The sequence below is a fragment of the Chinchilla lanigera genome, unplaced genomic scaffold (assembly GCF_000276665.1).
Source record: "Chinchilla lanigera isolate Chin_1 unplaced genomic scaffold, ChiLan1.0 scaffold00076, whole genome shotgun sequence".
Classification (NCBI taxonomy): domain Eukaryota; kingdom Metazoa; phylum Chordata; class Mammalia; order Rodentia; family Chinchillidae; genus Chinchilla; species Chinchilla lanigera.
The window spans coordinates 5,148,619-5,170,878 of record NW_004955477.1 but is presented as its reverse complement, the minus strand read 5'-3'; the positions used below and the strand labels follow the sequence as shown (position 1 = coordinate 5,170,878).

The following is a 22,260-nucleotide window of genomic DNA, read 5'->3' as shown; positions in this document are numbered from 1 at the left end:
AAATATATTTAGATTTCAAGCTCGGTGATGCTTTCCTTGGTCATGTCCATTTGACTGATGATTCTATTTAAGATATTCTTCATGATGGTAACATGCTTCAGATTTTTACTATTTCTTTTTCATTCTTTGGTTAGCTACATATTATCAGTTTGTTCTTGTATATTGTTTCCCTATTGCTTTCCTTAGAACCCTTAGTGTATTAGTCACAGTTGTTTTAAATGCCTGGCCTGATAATTCCAAAACTTCTCCCGTACCTGATTCTGGTTCTAATGGCTGCTCTATCTCTTCAAACTGTGTTGTCTTTAGTATGACTTATAATTCTGTGGTGAAAGTGGACATGGTGTACTGGGTAAAAGGCAGCTAGTTCTGGCTCTAGAGCTAGTTTCTGTTCTCCTGAGCTTCTGCTAAGTTATGATTCAATGCGTCAACCTGTTGCTCTGATTTTGGGGGAAGTTGTTTGTCCAAGAGGAAGAATCTAAGAAGAGTTGTTCATTTTCAGTCTGGTCAGCTTTTTACTTGTAAGAATGGGGGTGACAGTTCCCAATCTCTGTTATGCTGGAGCAGGCACCAGAAGTCCCCTATATTTAGATTCTTAAGGTAAAGAAACTTGCTACCAAAAATGTTTATCATGAACCTACACAGGTTATACAGCCAAAGGATGAAAGTGTTAAGACTTCTCATGAGCTTTTAGCTATAAAGTTCCTTATGGAAAGAGACAGATTCAACACTGATACTAATGTAGGCACAAAGGGAAATTATTCCTTTTTGCTTATCCTTTTATTCCAAACACTCTTTGAAGAATGAATGATGTGTCAGACTCCCCATAACATGAAAGCCCACTTCAGTGAGCTCAAAGAACCTGTACGTCCACACAAATGATGGACACAGAAGTGAGGGCTAAGAATCTGCATGCTGCCCAATGTGCAAGTGATGGCTCTGAAATCCAGAGGCCAGTGGCTGGGGCAGAAGTTCATGAAGTGAGGCAAGGTATTGAGGAAAGCCCTACCACAGCCAGGAGTCAGCCCTTCTAGCTCCTTGTGAGAATGGGAATAGAGAAAGAAGCTGAAAGCATAGAAAGCAAGCGTAGGAGTTACATTGTTGCTGAGAGCCATGAGGTTTGCAAGCCACTTCCTGGACTCCAGATTGTGTATCATTAAACTTCCTAAAAGCTCACTGACCCGATAGCATTGCCTGGATTTGCCTCAGGAAGGAACTGCATCAGGCAGGGCTTGTCCACAGACCCAGCCATAGCATACGAGCAGCAGGAATGCATGAAGCTCAACAGATGGCAGTGGTCAAGTTCACCCAGCCATCTGCCATCCATGCTGCCCTGCCCAGCTTCCTGGAGCTGTTATAACAAAAGACCACAAACTGGGTGGCTTGAAACAACACATATGCATTCTCTCATAGTTCTGGAAATTGTAAGTCAAAATCGAGATGTCACGAGAGCCACATTCCTTGTGATGGCTCTAGGGGAGAGTAGTTCCTTGCCTCCTGCCATTTCTGGTGGCCCCAGGTATTGTGTGGATTATGTCTGCATCACTCCAATCTCTGCTTCTGTCTTTACATGGCTTCTTCTCTGTGTTTCGGTCTTTCCTTCCGTCTCTCATGAGTAGTAGCCAGTGGGTTGCTGAAACACAACCTGCTCTCTGGGTCTCAGCAAACCATGTGTCCTTGTCTCCCACTCACTGGTAATCAAGGGTGGTCTCATCTCAAGATTCTCAATACCCTCTGCAAAGACTCTGTTTTTCATATAAAGTTACAGTTACAGGCTCTGAGTATTCAGATGTGTGTGTATCTTTGGGGGGCTACCATTCACTCTAGGACATGGTTTAAGTCTCCTAACAGCAGAGACATAAGACTTGTCCACCACAAGATGCAACCTTGATGACATCATGAGCCAGCTCTTCATTCCACAACAGCAAGTACTATATGAAGCATCCAGAGGGGAGCCAATTTCATAGACTAGCTCAGAGTGTGCCTGCAAGTAATTCTTTAGCATTCCTTCCCTGCAGCAGAGGAAGAAACAGCACAGGAAGCCGAGTTCTGCCATGGAAAACTCCGTGGCCAACCATCCTAAGGACTTCAGAATGCTCTGGCTTAGTTTCTGGCATGCTGTGAAGATTGAAGATTTAATTAACTTTTCACTCACCAGCACATTGACGGTGCAACTCATGCGATTCTCTTTATTCTCGTCATGCATGATGGTTCTGTAGTCCAGGAGTCTCTCCATCAGGCGCACAACGAGTTTCACAAAAGTCTCCCCTGTTTTGGCGAGGTATTTATGCTTCCTGCAGTGCTCCAGGAGGCTGAAAAATAATTATGCACACCTTGTTAATCACACTCAGAAACAGAAACTCGACGGAGGTGCAATTTCAAATATTTTCCATTATTAACACATTTTAATTATTTCTGGGCTACAAAGTTCATTGTAGTCTAATTACAGTCTCTCTGTCTCTATTCTGACATAAATCCCACTGCTAATCAACACTTACATTTTATCAAATAACACTTTGTACTGTTCATCTCCTCTGCCTCCTTCCACTTCATGATCCAACTTGGTGATGATCTCATTTTCAAACTATAATTAAACAGAGGAAGCATAAATAATCAGCATGGTGGATATTTCATTTTATGACTTCAGCATCAGTAGTATATAAATTAGCAGGATCATTATCAAACAGTTACCCTCTGCCTTTGAAGCCTGCTTTCATTTAAGAGATGCCATCCCTGGGCCCCTGGAGTTTTCTGAGGATCCCTGGCCACAGGGGGAATCCTTCATTTCCTTTCTTGGTAAATGGAGCCTGAATATGTATATTCTGGTAGTGGAAATAAGAACTAGAGAAAGACAGATGAGGAAACTGTAGGAAAAACCATCAAGGAGTAACATGAAAAACTGTCACAAACTTCATCTCCATGAACAAGTAACATCGGAAAGAGCGTGTTGTTTCCTGGGATGGAACAGATGGCAGTTCACTTGCCAGCAAGGAATTCTCAGCAATCTGAAAACATCCATGGGGCCACTTCACTGCCATTCTATGATGGATCCCAGTGAAGTTTCTAATTCAGGTTGAAAAAAAATATTACAAAAAGCAAGAGGGAGCAAAGTCCCTAAAGACAGACCAGCAGTCACTTCAAGGGTGTCCATCTCCAGGCTTGTTCTCTACTCACAAAATATTCTGATGAGATTTTCTGAGCATCAGTGTGGGAAAGGGTCCTTAGAACTAATGGAAAGTCTATACTCCTTACTTAAAAAAAAAAAAAAGCCTGAATTTTAGGGTCTGGGCTTAGGGGTTTCAAATTTCCAAAATGTCTTCAAGGGGCAGATGGGGATGGAAATAACTGCTACAATAATATTCATGTTTTCTCCATCCCTTTCCCTGACAGTAAAGATTTTAATTAAGTGATGACAGAAGTCACAGAGGGACCTGGGATCACCCCTGCAGGTGTACCGTAGGAATAAGGGGCTATGAGAGCATTAGTTTCTATAAAGGTATAGTCAAACTCTAGTGGAAAGAAGGTGGGATAGGGAAGCATTGAGGAAAATAATAACTGAATTTAGGGTTCAGAAAGCAAGCATACCATGATGTATGTGGAAGGGTCTCCAAGACCCCTTTCAAAAACATGATCAACCATCTGCTTCTTGGGCAACCATCCCCAAGTCCTCTGTCGTGATTAGGATCCCACCAGAATTTAAGCTGAGTAAGAGCACTTCGGTGGTTTTCGCTATATCCACAGGAATTAGAATCATGCCCGAGGTAGGGACTCTAACAGAATGAGTGTATGCTATACACACAAATTAGTAGATAAGGTAGATCATAAGTTAGATGGAGTTGCGGGGAATTACAAATGTCAGCAAAGTAGTAGCCAGTGGGTTGCTGAAACACAACCTGCTCTCTGGGTCTCAGCAAACCAAGTAGTAAACAGAGCTTTCAGACAATGACAGATACCCTGGGCTCCAGTGACTGAGCTGGAGACTCAGAGTGCTTTGGCTGCAGTGGCAGCTGGCTGTTACTCCTTGAGAAGCAGAAGGCAAGACCCAGAGAGGGCCATCAGACTGGCACAGACCTTGCTGTCTCCCATTCAGGACATGCCACCTAAACCCACAATTTGTTCTGCTGTGGATGAAAGCAAAGCTTAGAGCAGGGCTGGACAGGCGCACTTGTTTCATGTCACCAAGGACACAGCCACTCCACAGCAGCCCAGACCACTGTAAATCTTCTTAATTCCTTCCCTGATCTTCTCATGGTCTCCTCCCCACCTAAACACCTCTTTTTTATTCTGTTTCGCCTAAGAAGTTCAGGGATTTTAGGAACACAGACAGAGAAGCTTCCATGAAAATGAACACAATGATTTGTGCCCCTCTTTCACCTGGACCTTCACAATAATGACTTTTCCTGTACAATAACAATCTTCTGATATTAATCCACTATCACTCTGCTTTTTACAGAAAAACACTCAGTAGGAGGCCATCCTGTTTGGAACTTAACACAAGGGAGATCACCTGCTACTAGCCCCAAAGATGGCATTTCAAGGGTGATCTATCTTCCAGGTGGGATCATGATCACCAGAGACTAACTGATAAATAGTGATGTCTCAGAATAAATAATTGAAATATAAAGTAAAACTAAATTTAACAAAACATTATGGTTCAAACCTACATGTGTTTAATAAGTACTTGCAACTGGGAAAATATAGAGAATGCAGATAAACATGCCTTATTCTAACATGGGCGAGCACTCAAAGTCATTGAAAATTACTCATCACTTGTCAATCAGAAGGTTTGAGCATGGCGTCTACTTTATGAAAATGGCATGTTACTTCTGCTCCTATGAAAATCTAGCTGTCACAAATACTGGCAATGAGGAAGCGCCAGCTCCTTAAGTATGCTGCTTATCAAATTTTGACTGATGAACTTAATGTTTTCTAAAAAGAGTGGATGAATGATAAGTACTTAAGAACACAGCTGATTCTAATTTTACTAACCTCTAGTCTAAACTAAGTAATTTGCACAAACACCTGGAAACTCCGTTTTGTTTATCAGCAATGATTCAATACCAGAGATCAGCAACCAGCCTAATTCCAGGGTCTTTGTTAATTTTACAGAACGTATTAGAATTGATTGGCTAGTTGCTGTGAACTATTATCATAATCAGAATTAAATAATCTTATCCAAATAAACTGGAGGTAGTTCGTTTTCTGATAATGCAAAGTTGGTTTCATAAGAGTCATGTTTATTATGTTACTTGTAAGTGCATACTATCTGGTGATTCACAGCAGGGTGCTGTGTGGCTAGGATAAAATTAGCAAGTTTACTGTGCTTCTCAAAAGGTGGCAGAGTCTCATATAATGAGCAAATTCATTGTGTTTTCTTCTCTTTTCCTAAATTGCTAGTTTCTACAAAAATATCCACAAGGTGTAAAACTTAAAATATCAAGTAGAGTATCTCTAAGTATCTGATACCAGGGGATGTCTAAGAATATGGAAATACTGTATAAAAAAGGTCTTGGGCTGAACATGGTGGAACACATCTATAATCCTGGAATTTAGGAAGCTCTGCCATGAGTTCAAGGCTAGCCTGTGACCCTCGAGTTACAATTGGCCTCACATATGAACAACCTAGGTTATGACCAGACTTTTAGGTTTAACTTATGACCAAAGTCTTGAGTTAAGACCCAAATGTCAGCCACCTGTGCTCTTGTAAACAAATACAATGCCAGAAAAGCATATGCAAATATACATAAGTGTCAGTAGGGGCCCAGATATGTGTGTTTGTGGACTGATTTTGGCCAGCGTTTTATGTAATCACTATAATTACTGCTATCAAAATGGTACCCAAAAAGCTAGAAAAGAAGTTAAAGAAAGAAGGGAAGGTAAAGGGAGCAATCAAAAAGAAGAAGGAAATTGTGTTGAAATATGAGAGAGGTGTTTGTGTGACTGCCCTGATTAATATGTATAGCATGTGAAAATCCACTATCTGGACTATCTTATAGAGAAAAAATTTGTACAAGAAAGCTAGTGTTGCTAAAGGTGTTACTTGAATTAGTAAGTCATGATCAATAGTATTAGATGAGGTAGAAAGGCTATTAGCATGGATAAATAAAAGGTAAATGGTAGGTTATAGCCTATCTGAGTCTATAATTTGTGAAAAAGCTACAGTTGTAAATGCAGATCTTATAAAGGATAATACATCAATGAATGATAATGGTGAAACATTTCATGCCACTAAGGGGTAGTTTCACAATTTCAAAGCAAGAACTGGGGTTCATAGCATATCTAGGCATGGTGAAGCAGCTAATACTGATGAAAGGGTTGCTGAAAATTACACAGACCACTTTGAGATGATGACACAGAGAAATGGCTTTTGCTCTCATCAAGTTTTCAACCATGATGAAACTGGCCCTTTCTGGAAGAAAATGCCTAGGAGAACATACATTATCCAGGAAGAAAAGAAAATGCCAGGCCACAAAGCTATGAAGGATAGGCTAACCTTATTGCATGTGCCAATGTAAGTGGTGATAAAGCCTTTCTTGGTTTATCACTCTGAATCTGCTAAAATGTTCAGAATACATAAAGTCATGAAGACTAGGACAGGGGTCATGTGGAGATCTAACCAAAAGCCTAGGTAACAAGCCTAGGAATCTACTTTTTCTTGAATAGATCAGGGAGGCTTTCTGTCCTACTGTTAAGAAATATCTAGAGGATAAAGGTTTACCACTGAAGAGTCTCCTCATTATGGACAGTGCTCCTCTCACCCACAAGATTTGAAAGACAAATTGGCTGAAGAATTCCATGGCTCTCAGTCAAGTTTCTCCTTGCCTAATATAACTCCTCTACGACAGCCTATGGACCAGCAGGTTATAGCTAACTTTAGGAAGTTATACACCAAAGAACTGTTCCCAAAGTGCTTCCAGATGGTCTCAGAAACAGATATAAACCTTAAAAGAGTTTTGAAAGAAACATTACAACATCCTTTCCTGTGTAGGGTTAAGTGAAAATTCCTAGGTCAATGTCTGTCTAAGGACACTGAGATCTACCTGGAAGAAAATGTGGCCTAAAATGATAAAGGAGAGAGACTTTGAAGGCTGTGTAGAGCAGCCCAAGCCTTCAACTGACCCTGTGGTGGATGACAGTGTCACTGTAGTAGAGTCCACAGGCTTGCAGGTAGATAGTGGTGATGTTCAGGAACTGGTAGAGGAACACTCAGAGGAGCTGTCTACAGAAGAACCTCAGCAACTTCTGGCTGAGCAATAGAGAAGGGCAGTTGAGGAACTTTCTGAAGAGGAAGTAGAGTTATCAACAATCAGTGCAGCAAAGTTCTTCTGAAAAAAGGAAATCCTGAAAAAGTGGACAGAGGTACAAACATTTGTAGAGAAGACCCACCCAGACAGAGAAAAAGCCAATTCACTGGCTTAATGACAACTGTCATGTTATATTACAGAACAGTGTTAAAGAAAAGATAGAAACTGATAACCTTGGGGCTGGGGATTTAGCTCAGCGGCAAAGCGCCTGCCTGGCAAGCGCAAGGTCGTGAGTTCGGTTCCTGGTACCGGAGAAAAACCAAAAAAAAAAAAAAAGAAACTGATAACCTTAGACCAGTTGTGAGTTCTGAAAAGGTTGTGACCTAGTGAGCCAGAAGCAGGTCCCAGTGTGCTACAGACTCTCTCAAGGAGAGAAAGGACACCAGAGAACCAGATTCCTGAGCTTCTTATGGAAAGGGACTCTCCTACCAAACAATAACCATCTTCCATTTCGTCCTCCCTTCCTGCAAGCCAAAGATGTCAGCTTGAATGGTGAGTACAGTATGAAATTGTTGCTGGTAAACTAGGCATATATTATAACTTTTTGATGAATACACTAGGAAAATTAATGGTGTTTCTAGTAAATTATACATATTATACAACCCTTTTTTATTATGAAAATGTTAGTTAAAGGGTGTTTTGGGAGGTTTAAAATGCATTATGGGTATTTCCATTATTTCTTATGTGAAAAATACTCTTGACTTTCAACCAACTTGAATTACAATCAGCCCTTGTAACAAATTAAGTTTGTAAGTCAAGAGTCCACCGAACACAGTGAGTTCAAGGCCAGTCTGAACTACGCAGTAAGACCTTGTCTCAAAACAGCAACAACAAAGAAAAAAGAGATCTAGGGTTATGTTGTAGCACGGTAGGAAGCTTGGCAAAAATAATTCACCAAATCACAAAGGGTTTAGAGGTTATCAAGAGCTGGGTAAATTAGGAATCTAGCATTTGATCTCTTTAATATAATAGCAAAGGGTTTCCCCAAGCCTTTAAATATATAAACCTTAGTAAAATGTTGCTTTCTGTCTCAAGAACTCTGTTTTCCACTGGTTTTTAAGATAATATGCACCAAAGATTCTACAGGTAGGAATATGGTGTAAGATCGATCGTTCCTATTTCACATAGCACCAAGAATCAGGTTCTCTTTGCTTACCCCGCCTCACAAAGGAACCAGGCAATCTGATGTAACCACATATCTATGCCCCTTTTCATACTATCTACAGGAAGAAGTAAGAGGGAAAAGACACTAGACTGCATCTAGGTGGACAACATCGCCAAAAAGAAGGTTCAGGACCAACAAGCCTGACATTTCAAAACCTGGGGCTCTGGTCTCTCATGTTGACATCCTACAAGTTACTGATCCCCTAATCTATCAGTCAGACTTTAATCTCTGTGCTCATACACATTTTTTTAATGTGTGTTGCTTTTCTCTTGCTTAGCCACTCTGTAAACTTAATTACACACTTAATTAATCTCTGGCACCTCATCCCACATTCTAAAACCTCCACATCCTCCTATGTCTACCAAGTAGCCAGCTTCTTGACAGTAAAGCTTTTGTGAAATTCTCAAGATCCTGGAGACCCCCGCAGCCATACACTTTGAATAGGTTATCTGGTTTTTTTGTGGGGCAGGGAGGTTTCTGGTACTGGGAATCAAACTCATGACCTTGTGCTTGCCAGGCAGGTGCTGTGCCGCTGAGTTAAATCCCCAGCCCTTGAATAGGTTATCTGAGTGACTATCTGCTCTCTGGATGTGACATCTCACCAACATATGAGGCAGGGGCAGAAGCTCTCTAACTCTACATCACACAGACCAAGGAGTGACTTTTGGACTTCATGTAGTGAGTCTGGTTTAATTTGCATAAAGGAAGTTATGAAAGCTTGAGTATCTTTTGTGCTGGAAGGCTTTTAAAAATAGAATTCAATGTAATAAGAACTCTTGGAGTCAAGGGTATTGGGCTCTATGATCTCTCAGACCACATTTGGGTCTGAACTCAATAAATAAAAACCTAATTTTTGTGCCATGTCTCCGTTTTAAGCACCCAAAGCAATAAAAGCAAGTATTATTTTCAAATGGAAAGCACAAATAAACAAACCAACAAATAAAAATCCCAAATGAATTGGAAAATAAACAAGATGAAATTGCCACCAAACTTATGCACATTCATATTACAGACCAAAATATATTAGCTTTTCCACCAAGTGGCAGAAGCTGCCTATATCCATCCACTGGGTTATTCAATTATTTGCTTAAGGTTACTAGCCTGGGCAGTAGGAATAGATTATTCAAACAAGAATTCAGAAACACTGACGACACAAAGATTACTCATGTTCTAATATTGTTACAGCTAAATGGGAATTTCTGGAAGTTGTGGAGCAATTTACTGAGCCTCACAAAGATGACATAAAATAGCTCCATGATTGAAAATATTATTTTGCTGTGCAGCCTTTTCCATTCCAGTTTTATTAATGGTATATGGCCCCATATGGTCATTTGCTACAATTCTCAGCTGTTATTTCTGTATTTTCCAAAGGCATAACAAATGGAATTCTTTAAAAAGATGCCAGGAGAGAATTTAAAGCATGCTTTTGTGTATGAAGCAAAATCCAGTGTGAGGTGAGACTCTCAGTTATCCATCTGGAAGGCAGCATTCTACTGAGATGGAGACAAGGTCAGTGTAAGGCCAGATGAGGCCTCATCCCATTACCAAGGCGAGGAGTTTCTCCATAGATGATAAAAGGGGCTCCGAGATGCGGACACCTCCCCACTTCTCCCACACTAGTATGCCAAATTCTGAAATCTTCACAAGTAGAATCTTCTCTCTCTCTCTTTTTTAAATGCAGATTTCCTAGGACCCTCAGGTTAACTATAAATGTGCTACTCTGTGACTGGGGTGGGGGCAGGATGGAGACAGGTGAAAATGAGCAGAGATGCAGGAGTGGCTCGAGGAGGCGATGTGTTACAACGAAAGGGAGAAGAGAACATGTTCTCCAGGATTAAGGGAGATAGAAGCACTAGCAACAAATGACATAGAAGGGTGGGTCGGGCATCCTGATCAAAAGAGACTCTCACAAGGGCTGGAAGAACCAGGATGGCAAAGAGCAGCTGGAATACTGGAAGCACTCAGAGGAGATCAAAGAGAAGAGAAAAGACATGAAACGGACTTCTGCTTAGAAATGACAGCTGGTAGCAAGTGATGCAGGAGCCTGGCCGGAGTCCTCTGGTCCAATGGGAGCTACCAGGAAAGTGAGGGGCCACCTTGGAGCATAGCTAGAAAAGACAGAAGACTGAGGTGTCTGCATATATGCTTGTCACCCTGCTGCATTTGGTATCCACAACACAGGCATAAGCAGGAGAAGGAAACTCTCTCTAGGCATCAGTCCCTTGCACTGAGCAGGGATGGGACAGTGGGGGAATGGGACATAGCCAGTCCCATCACAGGACAGTTACACAGTATCCAGTGGGTCATAATGTCTTCCTTTCAACATACCACAGTTTTGCTATAGCTGTGAACACCAGTCTGCAAAGAAGTACACTGTTTTGTAGGTGAGAGGGATTTCTGCAAGAATCTGAAGCTACTGTGTGAATACTGGAGCCTTCTACCTCATGTTTCTGCCTGGTTCATGCTCCTCCATATTGTATCCCCTCAGGGGTGACTTTCATTGGCAATAGGGACTCAGTCTACAGACCTTTGAAGGGCTTACTCTCCTCTGTGAGGACCTGCCTAGAGAAGAGGCAATCAAGCTGATCTAAGGCACTGATTGCAGCCCTGGTCACAAGGAGAACATGCCTCTGAATGGTTACTCCAAGCCACCTTATCCCGTTACCAAGAAAGCCCAGCTGCACATGGCAGCTAGTGGCAACACAAGACAAGACAAGAACACACTGAACCTGGAAGAAGATTCCTATTCTTTTTCTTTTTTTTTTCAAGAATAAAGATAAGATAGAATGTGATTCTAGGGGAACTGTACAGGAAAGAACATTCTAATGGAATGGCCTCACTGCGGCTAAAAATTTCAAGGGCAGCTACTCCATGAAATTCTAGGTAAAACAATTTGGAACACATGCTTTTGAAATCCTGTTATGGCAGAACACAGTTTAATCTTGAGCAAAGTGGCAGGTTTCCTTCCTGGATCCAGCAGATCCTCTACCCACTCCAATTGCAAGAATACAACTTATATTTCACAAATAGCAGAATACTAACAGCTCCACGCCCAAAGACAGAGTGACCTTTGAAAGAACAAGCTACATCATATGTTCAAAACTCTCAAGTTTTATAAAAGCAAAAAGCTCTAATATCTTCCTCTCATTCTATTAGATTTGCACATCTGGTACAAAAGCAGAGGCAATCGAAGCCCTTGTTGACATGACTAATAAGGTTAGATAATTGGATTTTTTGTGGATTAAACAGCAGCCAACCATCCCCATCCCAGAAGTTTTAGGATGGAAAGGCAGGCAGGACTAACCGTGTGCTGTACCTGTGCACAGCCAGGACATAGCCACAGAGATCACCTACCCAGGACCAGAGCTGCACCTCCCACTTTGGAAAACCAGCTCATAGTGGATGAACTGGAGTGTATGCAAAAACAGATTAGAAAAGACAAAGTCCGTTAGGAGACAAATGTTGTAGTCCAGGAGAGCCCTGGCAGAGAGCGATGGTGCTGGAGAGAAGTGGATGATGCTGGAGATGAGAGAGGAAACAGCAATGAGTCTTCTCATCTGACCATCTTGAAGACCAAAGTTTAGGCCAGTGTAACCTGCACCCAGAAAAACCAACTTCCAAGGACAACCGCTAAAAAGTGGGTGAAGGGAAGGTGCAGGTTTGAGAAAGATGAACACCTGGCCTCCTCCCAGGAGGCAGAGGTAGGCTAACCTAGCAAAAGGCAAACTGATCTTTTCCCAATTTACTGGAAAAGATTAACACAAAAGAGATTTGCTATAGCTTGGATGTGTTTAAGATCCGGTCCCCAGGGTGGTAGTTTTGGGAGGTGGCGCACACTGTAGAGGTGGGTATAGTGGAGGTCTTGAGGTCATTGGAGGAGGGTCCTTGAAGGGCACAGTGGGACCCCAGCCCCTCCTCACTCTCTTTCCTTCCAGGCTACGGAGTGTGTGTTACTCTGCTATAGGCCCCTGCCGAATGCCCCAGACAACAGGGTCAAGGGATAATGGACTGAAACCTTCCCAGCTGTGAGCCAAAATGAACCTTCTCTTTTTCTAAGTTGTTTATCCTGGGTATTTGTTATAGTGATCTAAAACTAATGAAGACTTTTAAAACTAAGTTTTAGCTTTTCTGCTTTAAAAGAACTTTGATGGCTTGTTGTCTCTTGTCTGCAGAGGGATAGGCAGATGACAACACAACTGGGCGAAGAGTCAATGACTATTAACGCCACTTTGCAAACCTGCATATTATGTTTGTATTGTAAGTCACCTACATTCAAGCAAGACATTTTTTGCTTGTTTTCTGAGACAAGGTCTTACTATATGGCTCAGGCTGACTTTAAACTCACAGTCTTCCTGCCTCTGTCTCCCAAAGAGGTGGGATTACAGGGATGTGTCATCATGTGTGGTTATAAGACATATTTTATGCTAGTCAAATTGCTTGCATTTTATGAGATGAATTCAATGTGCAGGGTCGGGGATATAGCTCCATGGTACAAGCGCATGCCTGGCAAGTGTAAGATCCTGAGTTTGATTTCCGGAATCAAAAACAAAACAAAACCAAACCAAAAAGAATTCAATGTGCATACCTGCTTCATTGTATTACTCAAAGAGTTTAGTTTTCTGGAAAGGCACTGGACGATGGTGAAGCCCCTAACAGGATAATGTTTAGAATGAAGGCAAAACTTTGGTGGCTATCCTTAACTTGGTACCATTTACCGGCAAGTCTGGGGTAAACAGGAGAATATGAAGCGTTTCCTCTCAAGACTGTGGTAAGATGTTCTAAAGCTATAGTGCAGTGGTGGTGAACCTATGATAGTGTGCCGCAGTGAGCTTTTTGCATCATTGAAAGCTCTATTATTGTGTTTTAATTTTAATGCATGAGTTATTTTTTCTAAAGTAAAACCTCAGCATTCAGATTTAGTTTTTTAGTGTGGTGTTGGCAATTTGTGATAAATAAGTGGCTTTTCAGTTGAAAAGCACTTGGTCTCTAAAATGTTCCCCAACACTGCTACAATTTAGCAATGACATAGAATGAGAGAAACAAAGGAACAGTCACAATCCAACTTGTCATTCATCTTCATTCTACCTGCCTTGACCTTTCCTTTGACCCAATGATGAATGGTATAATATTTTAGAGGCTTTTGATCTTAGTTTTCTAAGTTAATGACATTTATCCATATAAATATATTTTTCCCCCTTTGCCTGACTCTTTAACTTAATAGTTTTTACAAAGTCTGTCTTTGGGCTTGATTTATAAAAAAGTCAAAATGTCAGACAAATTTCCTGCCTAGGAAAGGGTATTCTAAGTTGTAATTTGTAGCTTTACTTAGTTGGCAGTGAAATTGGGATCACAATGTTGAGCCAACAGCAAAGAAGATGGGTGAAATCTTGCAGGAGTAATATCAAACAATTTGGCGATAATGTCAAAAGATACAAAATTATTTTGAATCAGTAATTGCATCCTTGAAAATGTACAGCAGAAAAATTGAAAAATGAATTCAAGCTATATGCATGAGTGGGTTTACTACATACTTACTCATAGTGAAAATCTGCAAACAACCTAAATGTCCGGGTATAGGGAGGGGATATATAAAAAATAGTGCGTTTTATGACATGCTATGCCCTCATTAAAATGATTGATTCTACCTTGTAATCAAGGAAGATGTCCTTGATATATTGTCAAACAGAAAGAACATAAGAAAAAAATCTAGATATGTTTATAATAGTATATATATGTGAAGGCTGATAGAGCCAGAGAAACACTCTTCATTTTCTAAATGTATTCACTTTCATTTTATTAGAAAATGAGACTTTCCTCCCTCATGGGAAGAAAAAAGAAAGAACTAGAAGAAGAAAGGGAAAAGGAAGGAAGAAAAGCAAGAAGGTAAGCAAAAGTGTTAATATCGCTCATCCCTGCTCAACCGGCATTAAATTAGAGAAATAAAATAAAGCCTTCTCTATGACCCACCACTGGCATAATATCAAAATAAAAATCACCAGTCACTTTATAAAAGCCTCCTAAGGGATTAGAGTGCAAAAATAATCACAACCTAGCTATGTACTAAGACAATGTCCAGTAGGTTTTGGAGTACACCCTGTGTGTGTCAACGTCACAGAAATGGCTCCTCCAAGATCACTCTGTTCAGTCTTTACGTACCACTCCCCTTGCTTTGGCTTCAGGGGCCAACTCCTCAGAGGAGGTCAAGGGTAGGCTTGTGCAAAGCACTGGGCCAATGATTCTGCAGATGCTGGGAATGTAGCTCTCCACAGTGGCCCCCAAGTAGCGCAGAGACCCACATCAAAGGCCAGAACTCTGGCCTGGCAACAGAGCCACAGCAACTGACAGACACCATTTATGCTGTCAGGCATTATGCTTAGCGTGTTCTAGGTCTGACTGTTTAAAGAGATTCTATTTCATGCCAATGTTATGACCCTGATTTAAGGGACATTAAGATGAGTGATTCAAGATCCAGGTAGCACCAGGGAACCAAAGATGCTACCTGACCTGGGGATCTGAACTCAAACTCTGCTCACAGCATAGAGATTCTTTTAACTCTGTGTCTTTCTTTTTGGTCCCAGGAGATAGAAAAATTGCTTTTTGTGGATTCTGTCTTTGTGAAATGATGGTGAAGACTAACCAATAAAAAGCTATAAATTGCTCAAAACTCCCTAAAATGATAAAATACAAAGACAGATAAGGAAAATCTATCTTTTAAACATTAGATACCACTGAAATCATACTATCTTAACTGATCAGCTTTGATTTTTTTTTAATATAGGAATTTCTTCTCAAAATCCATGTAAATTGCTCAGTATAGTTGCTTACTTGAATTACTATATTTAATAGATTGCTTCTAATTTAGAGGGACCCTACCTCTTGAGTTCTTCTCATGTCTCTGCAAAACATCATGGCCAAATCTTGAGGACTTACAAGGGTGTGTGTGTGTGTGTGTGCACGCGTGCTTGAGTGAGTGTGTGCCCAAGTGGGTGTGCTTGTATCAACCCAGGAATACATAAACACCACACTTATTTTCAGGGGATACAGGAAGGAGACTTTTGTTACTTCTAGAGTACAAGTTACTCAGATCTTATACTTCTTCTCACTACAGTATGTGTTAGGCGAGTACTTTGTATGCACTTGGAGAAATTCATATTATTTCCATTGCACAGATAAAAGACCCAGACACATGCTTAAAAAAATTAAAAGCCAACTTTAGATTTTAAAATAACTCTGCAACAAGCAACCAGGCTTCGAAAATATAATAAATAATGTTTGATTCAATTCTACATGTGCATATACCATGGACAGGAAGGAAGAGGCTTTTATCCAGGCTTCATTGTAAGCAAATTCAGATTAAACTAAGTAAGCAACAGCTAAAAGGTGAGAACAATCCTCCCCTAAAGTTGAAGAAAAATGACATTAACTTGTGCAGTCAGAAAAATCACAGGCTTCCACTCTCTTGAGCTGTAGAAAATGATGTTTTCAAGTTTAACATCTTTAGCTCTACAATCATCTAACTGCTTCTTTCAAAGTTTTCAGGCTGTGTCCCCTCAACTCTCCAGGCCACTGAGCACATCTGTGTCCTTACCATTTGGAAGCTTCGAGTTGAATGGAATTCACACTGCATCATATCAAAGAAGATGGGGATCGTTGCTTTGCGCAGCTCTGTCTCAGGAATTAACGTCATTTCTAAAATGGGGCCGACCATTTCTGGAATGAACTTTATCTTGTGTTGCCCTTGAAACAAAGAAATGCATTAATTCAGAAATAAAAAAGGATTTTAAAATGTGCTTAACTGAACAAAACAAGGGAAGGCAGCTCATGTGTATTTGAACAGGAGATATTGAGAATGTGCATCCATGTCTCATCTGTCGGCAATGGTCTTGGATATTTGTAGCTTTGAGCACTGGAGGTGGACTGTATTCTTAATGTTACAGCGGAAGCTATTAAAAAAAAAAAACCCAGAAAATAAACCACCATTTGACAAGTACACAATTATATCTCATAGATCGAGGGCATGAGCAGCCACCTGATATCCAGTTTTGGACCAAGCAGGGGCTGGAATCAGGACAATCAGCATCTCACTTTGTGGATAATGACAAGGACAGAGTCAATGCAGAGAGAGCACAGACAGTCTCTTGGGTCTTTTCTATCTCAAATATTTCATGAAGAAGAGTTTACCATCTGGTACCTTTTTAAAGAAAAGAGAATAATTTCTGTAACACAATCAACGTGAACCAAAGAACTGCCAACAGAGTAGAACTGAAAGCCAGACTGATTCTATCTCCTTTGGATATTTAAAAAAAGTTGATAAGTACATGCTTATTTAAAAAACTACTTTATTAGTCTGAGTTCACTTATCAGATATAATTTTTAAAGAATTCAGGAAACTATTTCCCAGCAGTTTTAAAAAATAATACAGCTATGAATAATGTTCAGGCACGAAATATTGCATTAACAACCCTTAGTTATTGCAGGCTCATCAGGCCTGCAATCTCCCAAATGAGTAGAAGGCAAAGGCTTAAATAATTGAGACAACTGAAATGATTTTAAGGCTTTAGGAGGGTTCAACCCTCTCACAGAATTCAAGATTCTCCAGGTGAAGACAAAGCACTTCCCTGGGAGGCCATATTTATTAGGTTTTCAAACAAAGGAGGGGGATGCTGAAGAAAATGTAAGAATGTGGGTAGGGCTTGGGAATCCCTTTAAAGACTTTTTCAAGTAATACTTTATATTAATTTAGGAGAACTGTTATCTCCAGGAAGGCTTGTACCTCAGGAGGGAGATGCCTGCAGCTATAGTCTCCTTTAGTTAATTGGGGTTGCAGTCAAAAGTCCTCAGTTGTAGCCTTATCTTATCCTTTGAGGAGTCCCAACTTCACAGGCTAATACAAGCCTCAGCAGGGACCAGTGACTCATACAGGTTCACTTACTATGAGTCCGCTGCCCATCTCCAGACAAGGCGCCTAAGCTTTGGACAACGCACAAGTAAATATGGAAAGCCAATTGGTTAATATTAAGTCCTGCTCAGAGTTGCTTCATAGTGGTCTCCATCAGAATATTATAATATTAACTAACATGACTAAGCATATACTACCACAAAACAAGCCTAGCAGAAAGCATTATCTCACTGAGTCCTCATAATCCTGTGAGATGGGTGCCTTCTTAACCTGCTCTACAGATAAAAAAATGAGGCAGTTTCCATGGCTGCTCAATGAGTGGTTAGGAGGAAAGGGAGGAACAGGACTTGAGCTGGGTCCTCGATTCTCAAGATTCAACTGTGACCTAATTTTATGAATCCTTTCCCTGTCTTGGCCACAGGACCTCTGCCTGGCACTCAGGCCCTACCCACCTCTCTGCAGTAGGAATGTTGTGAGCTTTCCATGCCACTCCCTGATGTGTCTGTGGCCGTTATAAAACAGGTCAGCGACCTGCCATTTTAGCCAGCACTGCTGAGATATTACAATTTTAAAATAAATCCCCTGGAAAGTAGGCTAGGCTCTTACAGGCACCAAACTTTTCTATTTTGATTGTTTTTTGTTGGAAGTCTTGCTTTTGTCAGCCTTTGTCTGACTCAGACAGTACTTCAGAATCACTACTGGAAAATCTAAAGGCTGAGAACAGAGACCCTGCAGCTGGGCTCACTGAGTGGTCCATACCTTCTTCCTGCTAGGGGTATGTTTTGTTCAGTGGTGCCCCACCCTGGCAGTGGCCCCCATACCTTTTGGCTGTGTTGCTTCTCAATTACTGAAGGAAGGAGGTTTAGGGAAGGTTCCCTCACACAGAACTTGAACAAGAAAAGGCAGGGGGAAAAGTAGGAGTTAACCCCACATTTACTTCACTGCCTGGGCACTGTGCCTCTGAAACTAAGCTGCTGGGGACCCCATTTCTACACAAAGGGAGATTGGCCTTACTTAAAGTGACACAATAAAAACAGAGGCAGGTCCTACTAAAGTGGTCTTCTAAAATTATACCTTCTTGTCTTTAATTTTAAAATTATTCATTCATTTCCCTATTATTCCCCTATGACTAACATCATTTCCAACATATAACAGCAGAAAGCACAAGAAATTATATGCTTGAATGAATTGTGTGTGACATTTTGTTATGAACACTAGCAATTTATCTAGAGTTAACCAATCTTTTACCCAATTAGGAAACATGATAAGTTCCATAAAGAATTTGGTTTTCTTTACAATGCAACTAATACAGATTCCCATAAAAAGAATCATTAAGCAAATCTGGCTATTATAAATAACAATACTGTAGAAAATATATAATCCTCACAGACTGAACAAATTTTTATTGAGTAGACACAACCCACAAAATGTACCCTTCAGTCAAAAATGAATTTAATTAAAATCTTACTCTCAACTTTTACTAAATAATTAATATTTTGACTAAGGCTATAATAGCATGATTCTCATCACTTCCTAAAATGCTTAATGTCTCTGAAAGGCATGTAACTGATGAAGAGCATTCTCTTGAAAATGCCATTATATTCCGTCTCTCAGGTGACACTTTTGTTGTATTATACCTAAAAAATGTCAGTGCCAATGTTTCAGAAGACAGATGATGGTGACAGCACGTTGTTCATCAACCACAATTTCAGTGTCATAAAGTTTTGTCTGTCACCATCAGTTTTTATTGTTCCTGGAGCTAGGAGGAATATAAAGCAGAAACAAGTGGTTATAGATGCAGGGATTAGAAAACAAAGTTACAGAAAGTGATGTTTTCTTCCCCATCGGTCAACACCCTTTTCACTGGCACAGAAGAACACTAGTCTGAAGCTGGCCTGGGTTGTTTGGCCCGTGATGTTCCTGGGACGAAATCTGCACAAGACAGTGGTGGGTGATGCTATCTGCTGCACGCCTGTTTTATTTTATTTTGGCATTTGCATTACAGGCTTCCCCTGAAGCACATCTACTCAAAAGTAATGATGAACGTGGTTTTAGATCAATAAGGTCAAGGAGATTCCTGTAGTGTAGAGACAGAGATACACACACACACACACACACACACACACACACACACACACGGGATATACCTTTCCTTTTGAGATGAAATAAGAGCAAGCTAATGACGCTCCAAGTCCCTTAAGATCCACCAGGAATCTCTATTCTGCTTATAGAACATGGAGCTGCTTCCCTAGGAGCGAAGCCTTGCTCTTCCTCAAAGCCAGTCCACCTTAATCAGCAGCCTCCCCAGGGTACTGGATGATTGTTTTATACTCATTAGTGGTCTTGCACATACAAGGTAGGCAGAGCAAAGCCTTCTGTCAGTAAGCCAAACTGATCAGGGCACACTGTACAGTACATAGGTTTTATTGAAAAGCATACAATTTGTGCAGTCCCCCAGAATAGTCATGAAGGGAATCCCTGCTTGAAAAATCTTCCAAAGAGATGCAGGCTAAAAAAGATCTTGCTGTGAGTACATTTGTTCTGGTTGGATTGGACAGTGTGTGCTGGCTCACACGTGCTGGATGTAATAAGCAAAATGTAAATTCAGGTGGCGAAGAGAAGAGAGAGATGAGGTACCCCAGCAGGCTGTCTCAGAGTGAGCTTTGATAAATAACTGAAGAGCTGGTAAATACGCACATTCTCTCCTTTTTTTCTTCGGAAAGAAAATCTGCTTTTGATTTTCCCTTTCACGCTGAAAATCTGACAGGTTTGAGAGGGAAAACACCATGCTGCTCTGTCCCATGGGCCAGTGTGTGTTTGTGCTTATACCACATTGATCAGAAAGACCCCAGTTCCCTGCTCTGGGGCTTCGCATGGAGGCATGATCTGAGGACACCCATCTTAAAGAACCACACATAGTATGGGGGAAGTTGAAGGAAGAACAGATATCCTGGAATATTGGATGCAGGGTCCAATTGAGTGATAGGTTCCTAATTAACTGTAAGATGATAAATATATCTGATCTGACTTCTATTTTTATTTTCTTGGCAAAGCCAACTCTATCAGCCTGCCAACCTATTCCTAAACCTAAACCCACTGGAAAAAAATAAAATAAAAAACTGTGTAGAAAATAGGTTGCACATATCCTGGGAAATTAAGATGTGCTGTCATAAACTTTGAATGTGGTTCCTGCACGATGACATTTGCAGGCAGGTTCAAACACTCGAGACTGCAGCAGGAAGGGACCACCCTGCCAGAGGTGACCACGAGGCACCCCTCAGGGGCTGACAGGGAATTTCCCATTAAGTAACAGATGATTTTATTATTCTTTCTTTTTGTTTTTGCAGTGCTGAAATTTAAAATTTCAGTTTTAAAATTCTATTTTTTTTCAGTTTTAAAATAGCACTGACACTGGGGCTGGCAGTGCTAATTTTAAAAAATACTTATTCTGACAGCAATGAACCCAACTCTGGCGGTTGTTCCTTCTTGCTGTTTTCATGTTCTTGCCCTTAACTGGTCAAGGTCCTTTTTGACCCCTCGGCCACTTCTCATGACACAGCTCCTAGCTCAAGAGGTACAAAACAGACATCTTACACATTAAGCAAGTGGCAGGTTGAAATGAGGAAATTTTCTCCCTTAACTGCATCTTCACATTGCAAATCAAAAGTGTAATTGTTGGCGGGGTTCAGTTTCTTTGGGGCATGATGACAGATGATATCAATAAAACCAACTGCTCTGAAACGGCTTTGGAAATCTGAGTGCAACCTAAGAGTGTATTTTCCAAAGGCCAGACCTTCCCAAGGGTTTGGAGGAAAGGAAACTCATTGCCTGTGGGCCTGTCTTTCTTTCACTGCTATCACAGCAAATGGCAAGAAATGAATTGGAGCCCGTTCCCATGGTGTTCAATCTCATGGACTCCAGAGGTGGCATTAAAGATACACATATTTTTTCCAACACTGGGGACTGAACCCAGAGCCTGATGGATGCTCTACCATTGAACAACACCTTTCATATTTTACTTTGAGATAGGGCCTAAATTCCTTGGGCTGGCCTTGAATTTGTAATCCTCTTTCCTCGGGCTTCCATGTAGCTGGGATTACAATTGTGCGCCACTGTATCCAGATTAAACACACTTAAAACTGGGGATGTAGCTTAGTGATAGAGCTACTGGGTTAATGTTCAGCACTGCAAAAACAAAAACAAGAAAAAAACTTGAAAAGGAATGACACATGGCCAGTGGAGACTTAAGCTAAGGCCTGGAGGTTTCTTATTTCCTAGGCAGTGACTTTGTTGTTGAGGGACCACTAGAAGGAAATGAGGGTTCCAGGGACTCACAGATCTAGGGTACACTTTGTGGTGGCAGCAGCTACTGTTCAAGAGAAAAAGAGTATTTCTCTGTGTAATGACCCTTTGGAACCACTGCTAGGGTGGGCATCTCTCCTAATCTTAAGTGGCATGACAGTTATTATCTCTTCATTTCAGCATGAAGTACCTTCATTTAAAATGCATGACACTGCCCTGTTGGGGATTAAGACAGACTGTGGTACATGGTGGCCTCAGAAACAGCTTGTGTCTACAGGAACTCATGGTCCATGCTGACACTGGGGCTGGCAGTGGGCATCATACCAATTCCTTCTTGGATGCTGGGTCTAGAAAAGTTCTGGATTCCCTGTAGTCTATCTGCAAGCATCTTTTTGAAGGTCTCCTGCACTTTGTCTGCCTGCCTCTCTCATGGTACTATCTACCACCCTTGCCTGGTATGAGTCCTACCATCTGGTCTGCCAGGACAAATGATAAATGTATCTGTTAGGTCGTGATGGATGCTCTACCACTGAACAATACCTTTTATATTTTACTTTGAGACAGGGCCTAAATTCTAAGAAAGAACATGGAGA

At 41.0% G+C, this 22,260-nt stretch overlaps 1 protein-coding gene across 3 annotated transcripts in view; it reads right to left on the bottom strand.

Annotated features, from left to right (window-relative positions):
- Dock1 (dedicator of cytokinesis 1) overlaps positions 1–22,260 on the bottom strand; it is a 518,033-nt gene that overhangs the window by 72,934 nt on the left and 422,839 nt on the right. For all 3 annotated transcript variants that reach the window (XM_005402009.2, XM_005402010.2, XM_013503070.1), the window contains exons 33-35: positions 16,055–16,203; positions 2,496–2,581; positions 2,153–2,309 (exon numbers count right to left, since the gene is read on the bottom strand). In XM_005402009.2, the coding sequence (XP_005402066.1) occupies positions 2,153–2,309; positions 2,496–2,581; positions 16,055–16,203 (392 nt within the window). The remainder of the gene's footprint in view (positions 1–2,152; positions 2,310–2,495; positions 2,582–16,054; positions 16,204–22,260) is intronic.